At 36.5% G+C, this 10,502-nt stretch overlaps 1 protein-coding gene across 1 annotated transcript in view; it reads left to right on the forward strand.

The window, feature by feature from the left end:
* smpd3 (sphingomyelin phosphodiesterase 3) overlaps positions 1–4,502 on the forward strand; it is a 71,920-nt gene extending 67,418 nt beyond the window's left edge. Inside the window, exons 8-10 of the mRNA XM_028448777.1 lie at positions 236–299; positions 2,516–2,684; positions 3,735–4,502. Of these exons, the coding sequence (XP_028304578.1) occupies positions 236–299; positions 2,516–2,684; positions 3,735–3,836 (335 nt within the window). The 3' untranslated portion in view covers positions 3,837–4,502. The remainder of the gene's footprint in view (positions 1–235; positions 300–2,515; positions 2,685–3,734) is intronic.
* Positions 4,503–10,502: the final 6,000 nt, after the last annotated feature.

The raw sequence follows: 10,502 nt of genomic DNA on the forward strand, positions 1-10,502 counted from the left end.
TAAAGGGATGTTTTAACTGTGTTAGAGCAATTCTAAGTATAAAGAAATATGCACAACATGAAGAATTTGTAAATGGGAATAAAAAAGGTTCCAGGTCGAGAACAGAGAACTGTAATAAAGATAATATAAGGACAATTTAGATAATTAGACAAACTAATTTACAAGAACAGAAGTCAGCGACTCTCGATAATCTGATCTTTTTTTTTTTTTTTTTTACCTGTGTGTCTCTGAACAGGAACTCTGCTGGATCCCAGTGGCCTTTATGATGAGGACTTCAGTTCCCCTGAAAGTTTACAAAAGTGAGTCGAAGAAATCCCAGATTTCCATCTGCCACTATTTACCAGACTTCTTTAGCTCATGGCAGGGGTGTCAAACTGGTTTTAGTTCAGGGGCCAAATACGGAGCAGTTTCCTCTCAAGTGGGCCACAGATTTTAGGTCCAAGTTGAACATGAATGTGCCCCTTTCACTTTCACAAATAAATAATACAATATGTAACTGACAATATCCAAGCAATAAGTGACAGACATCAGTCCCTGCAGGAACTTCACTTTCAATTTTCTTTTGACCAATATTTATTTCATTTTATGAGAAATGTGAGGAAAAATTGGCAGGGTTTTGAAAAAAAATAAAAATAAATTACAATTTGAGATTAAAAACATATATTACTGCCATCATGTCATATAGTCACAGGAAAATAGCGAGCACCAGCAAATATTGTGGAGTTATATGAATGCATGTATTCGGAGGGACTGAATTTTCTACAACTGAATTATTTGGTTATTTACAGAGCGATTGATGGTTTCTCTGTCATATTCACTTTTCCCTGCGGGCCCAATTAGATTTCTAAAGCAGTGGTTCTCAAACTTTTTTGGCTCAAGCACCCCCTTTCTCTTATTTCTGAATCCAAGTACCCCCTTTGTCCGACTACAACATTTTACTAAGAAAACGATTTAAAAACAACTATAGAGCATAATTATGGAATGAATGAGTGATAACACATTTTGAATTATCTTATTTTGTAAAGAAATGGAATGAAACAATATTTATTGCCTCCTGAATAGATTTATTTCTATAGTTTTTATCATTTCATCATTTTTTATCTCCCTCCTGATGTGGGACCAAGACTAACCCTTGTATTTTCAAGTTGTTTCTTTTCTAATCGAGATCATTTCCATCATCATTTTGTGTGTTTTTGGTGTCATTTTGTGTACGTTGTTGTTATTTGACTGTTCTGTTTATTATTCAGTATGTTTTTTTCTTATTATTTGTATTTTTGTTGTCGTTTTGTGTGTTGTTGGTATTATTCAAATTATTCTATCTCAGTGTGTGTGTTTTTGATGTCATTTTGTATGTTTCTCTGTTATTTTTGTGAATTTTGTAGTGATCTTTGTGTATTTTTAGCTCATTTAGTGTGTGTTTGTTGTCCTTTTGTGTGTTGCTGTTAACGTAAGTATAATTATTTCTTGATGTGTGTTTTTGGTGTCATTTCGTGTATTTTGTTGTTGTTTGTCTGTCCTTTTTATTATTCAGTATATTTTTCTTTTATTTTGTGTGTCTTTGTTGTCATTTTGTGAGTTGCTGGTAATATTCAGTGCGGTCATCATTTATAAATATTATAAAACATTATAACACCCCATATTTTTAATGCTTTAATTTACTAATTTTCCTCTCCTCCTTTCTCAAGTGCCCCCTGTAGGGCCGTACTATGGAATCAGAACAGTATCATAATGAATGAACTCTTGCATGGTTTTTCACGAATGCACATGCTTTGTTTCGTAGTTGTATTTCAGATTCACAAATGCATATGCTTTGTTTTGCAAATATATATTTTATGAAAACTTGTAATTTAAATCCACAGATAATGCAAATTGCTGAATGTGGATTTGCAAACTCTTGTTTGCACACTGCGCATGCGCAAATATCAGTAGCTCTGCAATTGGTTTAAAAGTGTGGAGGAAATGTAAGAAGCCATATGATTGGCTGAAAGCAAACACAACTGATTGGCTGATGAATCTGTCAATCACTTTAATCAGCCAATGGTGACGTTCATTGACCCACGATGTCAGTGCAGTCTCAAAGGTCACCACACACATTTCTCTCACAAATACACAGAGGTTTCACAGCACACAAGCAGTTTGTAAATCCACATTCAGCAATTTGCATTATCTGTGGATTTATATTACAAGTTTTCATAAAATATATACTTGCAAAACAAAGCATGTACATTTGTGAATCTGAAATACAACTACGAAACAAAGCATGTGCATTCGTGAAAAACCATGCAAGAGTTCATTCATTATGATACTGTTCCGATTCCATACCGTAACCCCATTTGAGAAACACTGTTCTAAGGGGCCGCATTTGGCCCCCGGGCCTCGAGTTTGTCACATGTGGCTTATATGCTTCTCTCTCTCTCTCTCTCTGTGTGTGTGTGTGTGTGTGTGTGTGTGTGTGTGTGTGTGTGTGTGTGTGTGTGTGTGTGTGTGTGTGTGCGTGCGTGCGTGCGTGCGTCAGATTGATGGAGAATGAGGAGGGCAGGAAGGAGTACCTGGTGTTTCCTCCCAGTAAGAGCCAGTGTCCGGCCAGCGGCCACAAAGGAAGGAAGATCCCACTGAAAGGCAACGGAAGGCGAATCGACTACATCCTGTACAGTGACGAGGGGATGCAGCCAGACTGGAAACTGGTACGGCTTCAGTGACGCTTCACAGCAAGTGATGGTCGTCGTACGATCCCAATTTCATTTTAACATATGAAAGTCTTCCTGAGGACTCTCTGAAAAAGTCATTTCTGCTACTTTTTGCACCCACATCTCATCTTTGTCGACACAGGTTACAAATCTTAATTTTCAGTGGAGTAATTTATTAAATAAATAAAGTACAATTAATTTAGCCAATGTTTTTAAGCTTATACTATAAAGGGATTTTTGCTATGAGATATTACACAAAACTTGCGGAAACTAAAAATTGTATAGTAATTTCATATACACAGTTAAAGTAGAGGAAAAAAGCTACAGGTCACTGTAGTTTAGACATGTACAACTAGTGGCCCGGGGGCCACACGCCTAAGTTTGAGCGGCCCCATAAGTACAAAATTACTCCAAAAAAAAACAAAATGACAGAAAAATACACAAAAATGCACAAAATGCATCTAAAAACATACAAAAATACACAAAATAACTCTAAGAACACATAAAATACAGAAAAATTACTCAAAAAATCCTAAAAGACAACAAAAACACACAAAACCACCCTAACAACAAATAACATGAGAGAAAAATACAAACAAGGACAACAAAAATACACATTAATTACTCCTAAAACATGCATAATGACATGAAAAATACGCAAACCTTTTAGTTCTTCATTGTATTAATGCTCTGATATTCATTATTTTAAAGTTGTGGACCTTAGATCAGACAATCACCTTTGTATTGCCCCTGCTGTGGTAAAAGTTGCCCATCTATGGTGTAATCCAGCTGTACATATTGAAAAATTAGAGGAGCAGATAAACACATTGAGTATTAATGTTAGTTGTTTTTTGGCGACTCATATTTCATTTGCCTCAGTTAAAGCCGTATTTTAGGAGCATTTCTCTTCCCACAAGGTAAACTTGTTAAAACATCAAACCCTGAAGCAGACTTTTCTTTTTCAGATTAAATATGATGGTACTGTTGTGAACGTGTTTGTTGGATTTTCAGCACGTCTGATGTGCACATCTGTTTCTGTTCTTGCAGGACATTGAGGAGTTTAGCTTTGTGACGCAGTTGGCCGGCCTTACCGATCACCTGTCAGTCGCCATCAGGCTGGCCGTTTCCAACGGAGAAGAGGAGGCTTGAATCGACGAATTGAGCTGCTTTTTTTTTAATTATTATTATCCTATTTGAAAAAGTAATACTGCTTTTAGAAAGTGACCATCAGCCAGGACGAGATGAAGAAGGAGCCATCAAGAGTTTACAGATACATCACTTGAGCGGATAATAGATGGGAGGAAAACGGCGAGTGAGTCAGGCGGCATGAGTTAAAAGGGCAGCAGCAGGAGAGGAGAGATACAGTGAGGAGAGAGATTAGCAGGAGAATTCAATTTAGGAAGCCAGAGAGAGATTTGATCCTTTGGGTAAAAAATCACCCACAGACAAACTGACATCACGGACCAAGAGACAGACTCTCCTTCTGCCTCCCCTCGCCATGCACATCCTGTTCAACTGAGCTTTTTATTTACAGTGAATAGTTTTATGTAGCCAACTTTTACACCCTCCTTCTATGGGATCTATTTTAGCTGTAGTGTGTTTAGGATTATGTTTTTGTTGACAGTACCTTGAGAGACAGCAGGTTTAATACCAGGATAATTCACAGCCTTTACTCTGACCCTATGTGTCTTTGTGTAATGCTCCTATTGGTTGGTTAGAATCACATTACTGCAAGCACGTCGGTCCCAGGAAACTAAACAAGTGTCTTTTTTTGGTAAAAAAAAAAAGAAAGAAAAACAAAAAAAGTAAATCTTTGTAAAAACAAAAAGAGAAAACCCATCACAGACTTTTTATTGCCACCAACACTTTTTCTAGAAAGATAGAATGCCTGTTTATTATTATATGTAGTATGTTTAAAAAAAAAAAAAAAAAAAAAGACACACAGAGCTATTGTATATGTAAAGAAATATGAATTTTATGGGGAAAACTTGTTTGTAATGAAATGCTTACAGCATGTGTTTTTACCTGATGGTAAAAAGTGAAACACGCCTCACTTTTATGGGGCGTCGATTGTAAAGTTGCGCATGCTAGAAGGAACATTAACTTTTTGCAACATTTTTCAACAAACCGCATTTAAAAAAATGTATTCATTAATTCATGTTAATTTTGACCAGATTTACCGTCACATTTGTGAAATTTGTTACATTTATTTTCTCGTAAAAGTATGTCAATGTTAAGTCTAAATCTAAATGTTAAATATTAAATATATATATAAATCTAATTGGTAAATCTAAATAGTAAATCTGAATTGAAATGATAAATCCAAATATTGAATCTACATGTTAAATGTTATGGGTGAAACTAAATATTAAGGTAATATGCAAATTCCGCAATAGTACCAACATAAAAGCTAATTTGCACATAAGCAAAAGTTTTTGTTTCACCCGTGACATTTAGATTTAAGATTTAGCATATAGATTTATATTATTTAACATTTAGATTTATTATTTAACATTTAGATTTAATATTGATTTTTTTTTTTTTTTACAAGAAAAAAACGTCACAAAATTCACAAATATTGCTGTAAATCTGGTCAAAAGTAACTTTAAAAAAAATTCACATACGTTTTTTAAACATGGTTTGTTGCTAAATGTTGCTGTTTATTTTAGCATGCGCAACTTTACAATCAGGGCCCCATACATTTTTGCTCTGCTGATGCAGGATGTGGAAAGTGAGAGTTTACAGCACTCATATTGCAGCTGGACATTTTATGACATGTTTGTTTGCCACTGCCAAGATGTGAAATTAGAAGCAGGACCACGACTCACTCTGCCCCCTGTTGGTTTGGCATTAGAATGACGTTCAAAGCTTCTCAATAAAAGAAAGGGAAGTTTATCTTGTCTCGCAGGCTGATGCTACCAGAGAGTTGTTATAGTGAGTTGTTAAAAGTAAAAACTATGATGAGCTGAAACACTGGGTGACTAATAATTCCTAGCTTGTGTTTGTACAACTAAGATTATTTCACTGAACTTAAAATTTTATTTAAAAAATTTGAGGGGAAAAAAAAAATTGTTGTCTATGAAGGTAGATTTGTGTCTTTATTATTCAATAAAAACAACAACTAATAATTGTTTTTACTTCAATCAAAAAATAAGTCAAATGCAATTATTTGGGTCTCAAATTGAATTTTTTTGCATTTGAACACTTTTCTTCTTGAAAATATTTTTTGGGGTTTGATAATAAAGACACAAATTTACCTCTATAGTTCTCCTGCATGTAATTCCTGTATGCAAACAATCACCAAATTTTGCACAAAAGCCCAGTCCCACCCTGGTGTCACGGTCTGAGTTTACCTCGTCCTGAGATCGATTATGAGCATGCGCACTACCGGAAAATGAAATTTTGCTAGTTCTGCTGTGAGTTTTGTTTCTTCCGTTGTGCTGAGATTGAAAATTCAATTTCAAAGCTAATTTTCAAAGCTAATGTTGAAGAGCTCCTTTTCTTGGATAATATACTTTTTAAGAATGTATTCTTCCTTTCACTAATTTCCCATTTCTCAATACAAATAGGAATAGTTTATTCTCCAAAAAAAAAAACATGATTATAATAAACATTGCAATAAATAACAGTTAATCTAATGTAACTTTACATTAATAAGCTGTTGTATTCATATAAATCTAATCATGACAATTATATTTTTATCATTGGTTTATTTTTTTAATTGATGGTCGACTGATGTGATGTTTTAAGCATTTTTTAGAATCAGTACAACAATCTCTGTGCATGTCTAATCCAGCACGGGTACATCTCAGTATGTAGCAGTCACGTACTGAGATTGTAAGAGAATCTCAGTACGGAGGTAAACTCAGACCGTGACTCAGATTACCTCAGCTGCACAAACAGGCCAATTGTCCAAAAGGTGGTGCTACGGCAAGCCGCTAAATTTCTAAATTTTGAAAATTCACAAATAATCAACCATATGTGCTACAGATTTGTAATTTTCAACAAAATGTAGTCGCAATACTGAAGAAACTTTTGTATATTTAAACCTACTTCATGAAGTTTAGCACTCTGTTTTTTACATGTAAAACCTATTAAACCTAGCTCTGCCCAAAATGTTTCCTCAATTGACCCCAATCTTGCTACAGCACATCCTACATTAACCATCCACACAGATTTTTCATTTATGGAAAATTGAGCCTACAGTGCATCAAAATGTTTGACTGTTAGCGGTACTGTAAACATATACAGTACCTTCAAATTTTTGCTAAATACTTTTTCAATGTTCATTAAAAAAAGAACATTTTGGAGTCATTGTAGATGATGAGATTGTGAGTTCAAGACACAGCTACATGCAACATCTCCATGTTTGCCTAAAATTGCCTGGCCCCGACCATTACTGCGCAGTAGCTATCATATTACCACAAAGTTTCATGTGAGCATGGACTGAACTTCTGAAATTGGTCAATGTAATTGCTTTAATGTACTCCGTGAAGGTCTCTGCCGTCATTTACCAGAGTTTTGATGAAATGTCAACAGAACAGAGTATTTGGGGGTTAGAAATGTCACACTCATGCCGAGCCAATCAGAGCAAAGTGGGTCATAGCTTTTTAACAGTTGTTTGGATCAAAGGCCATCCTACACTGAGGACACCTCAGCTATTACACACCCTCTATGGGTCTGACTGGATGTCACAAAGAAAACACAACACTGTAGCTGAAAGGTTTGTGAGCCATCGCTGTGTATCATGACCACGTTTCAGGATGGCACCAAACCCAGGTTTTGATCTTTATTCATGACAGTCATATAAAGATGCACCTGCAAAGCCATGTTGCCTACCAAGATGCACAATATGCCACATAAACACACTGCATAGTACCACAGATGAAAGTGCATAATGTTAAATGTCACAGCTTCAGGTGTGGCCAAGACTGAAGATATGTTGCAAACTTTTCCAGAAACAGGGAAATGGGCAAAAATGCGTGCATGTATTACGACTCTAAAGAAAGAACAATAGAATTATGACCAAAAAGTTCTTGTTGGAAATCAGTATGAATACCTGGAATGTACGTTATGAGCAAATTCCCTTTTTATATGCATGCTGTACGATGATGACATCACATTATTAAAGAGGAAATGTTTGGACGCATTTTGAAGTATAAATCCTAAATCAGGTTTTTTATGACATAGTACAATTCAAGTTCTTTTTCCTGCTGTTTGGAAGAAGCAATTTGAAGTCCTAAACAAACAACTTTTTTTTTTTTTTGTTTTTTGTTATTTAGTTGTTTTCCTGTGTTATTTTGTGTTGGCCACACCTTTAATTCCAAACAGTATTGTGTTCAGAACATCTTACCGAGCCCCTTTTTGGTATTTAGATCACGTGATGTATAGTTATTATTAATGAGTTAAAGTTAATGCCTTAATACTGGATATTCAAGAATAGCTTTACATTCACTACACTTTATTGCATCAAACATTGTTTTCGAAGGTTATTTGAGATGGTTCAGATGATCTGGTGCCTGATAAGATGTATTTGTGTAATTCAGCTTTTCCGTGCATTTTCTTCATGGTTTACAGTCCAAACACATTGTTGAGACGCCTCCATTCACATGTCTGCATGTTCAAATTTACAGACACTGACAAACGACAACAACGTATTAGAATTCAGACGCATTGGATGTGCACGATTTTCATCACTTCAGGTGAATAGATTTATAGTTATTGTGCGCAGTGTGACAGGTTTCTACATTTTCTTAAGAGGTGGATGCAGGCTTTGGTTTTTCTATTGGCATGACACAAATCTTAACACTACAATATTGCATAAGCCAATCAGCAACAACTCTGACCATCATTATTATCATCGCTTCACCCAATCTATCCTGTTTTTTAACTCGAGAGCAGGGGTGTCAATCTCATTTCAGTTCAGAGGCCTAATACAGAGCAGTTTGATCTCAAGTTGGCCGCATATTTTATGGGAGAAAACGACTAATTGTGCCATAACTTGCACTTCTACTGTATGTATACATGAAATACAAAATATGTAAGAAACTGACAATATCCAAGCATTAAGTGATAGATATCAGTCCCCAACACGATCTTCACTTTGCATTTCCTAGATTTTGTGATCAATTTCTATTTAATTAAGGGAAATATTATGTAATAATTTGAGGAAAATTGAAGGATTTTGTAAGAATTTTGAGTTTTTTCAACAGTTTAACATGAAAAATGACTGCGATATAAGCACCGGGAAAACTGTGAGTGAATATTGTTGAGTTTCATTTGCGCAATGATTTGTGTTTTCTCTGTAATTTTTACTTTCTCCTGCGGGGCGAATTGAATGCTCCAAAGGGTCGGATTTGGCCTCCTGGCCATGGATTTGACACGTGCTCTCGAGAATAACTAAAATGAGCTTACGTGCATTTTTACAATCAGTGAAAATGGAAAAAGAGATACCGGCACATTCTCCAAGTTATGATGGTTAAAGATGATTAAATAACAAACCCATGTATTTCATACTATTTTAGAAATACAGTATCTCACAAAAGTCAGTACACCCCTCCCATTTCTGCAAATATTTATTTAGCTCTTTTCATGGGACAACACTAAAGAAATTAAACTTTGATACAATGTAAATTAGTCAGTGTACAGCTTGTATAACAGTGTAAATGTACTGTCTACTCACAATAACTCAACACACAGCCATTAATGTCTAAATCGCTGGCAACAAAAGTGAGTACACCCCTAAGTGAAAATGTCCACATTGGTGTGGCCGCCATTACTTTCCACCACTGCCTTAACCCTCTTAGGCATGGAGTTCCCCAAGAGCTTCACAGATTGTCACTAGAATCCTCTTCCACTCCTTCATAACGGCATCACGAAGCTGGTGGATGTTAGAGACCTTGCGCTCCTCCACCTTCCGTAGGGTTTAGGTCTGGAGACATGCTTAGCCAGTTCATCATCTTTAACCTCAGCTTCTTTAGCAAGGCAGTGGTTGCTTTGGAAGTGTGTTTGGGGTCGAAGGGACGGGATCATGCTCTGTTTAACTATGTCACAGTACATGTTGGCATTCATGGTTTGCTCAATGAACTGTAGCTCCCCAGTGCCAGCAGCACTCATACAGCCTCAGACCATGACACTCCCACCACCGTGCTTGTTTGTAGGCAAGCCACACTTGTCTTTGTACTGGTTGCCGCCACACACGCTTGACACCATCTGAACCACATCAGTTTATCTTGGACTCATCAGACCACAGGACATGGTTCCAGTAATCCATGTTCTTAGCCTGCTTGTCTTCAGCAAACTGTTTGCGGGCTTTCTTGTGCATCATCTTTAGAAGACGCTTCCTTCTGGGACGACAGCCATGCGGACCAATTTGATGCAGTGTGCAGCGTATGGTCTGAGCACTGACAGGCTGACCCCCCCACCCCTTCAACCTCTGCAGCAATGCTGGCAGCACTCATACGTCTATTTCCCAAAGACAACCTCTGGATAAGACGCTGAGCACGTGCACTCATCTTCTTGCCCAATGTGGACATTTACCCTTAGGGGTGTACTCACTTTTGTTGCCAGCGGTTAGACATTCATGGCTGTGTGTTGAGTTATTGTGAGGGGACAGTAAATTTACACTGTTATACAAGCTGTACACTGACTAATTTCCATTGTATCAAAGTGTCATTTATTCAGTGTTGTCCGATGAAAAGATATCATTAAATATTTGCAGAAATGGGAGGGGTGTACTCAGTTTGGTGAGATACTGTAGATCAGCTTCTGCTTTTGTCACTCAACTCTACACATGCTGTAATAGAACCTATGTTG

The sequence above is a fragment of the Gouania willdenowi genome, chromosome 6 (assembly GCF_900634775.1).
Source record: "Gouania willdenowi chromosome 6, fGouWil2.1, whole genome shotgun sequence".
Taxonomy (NCBI): Eukaryota; Metazoa; Chordata; class Actinopteri; order Blenniiformes; family Gobiesocidae; genus Gouania; species Gouania willdenowi.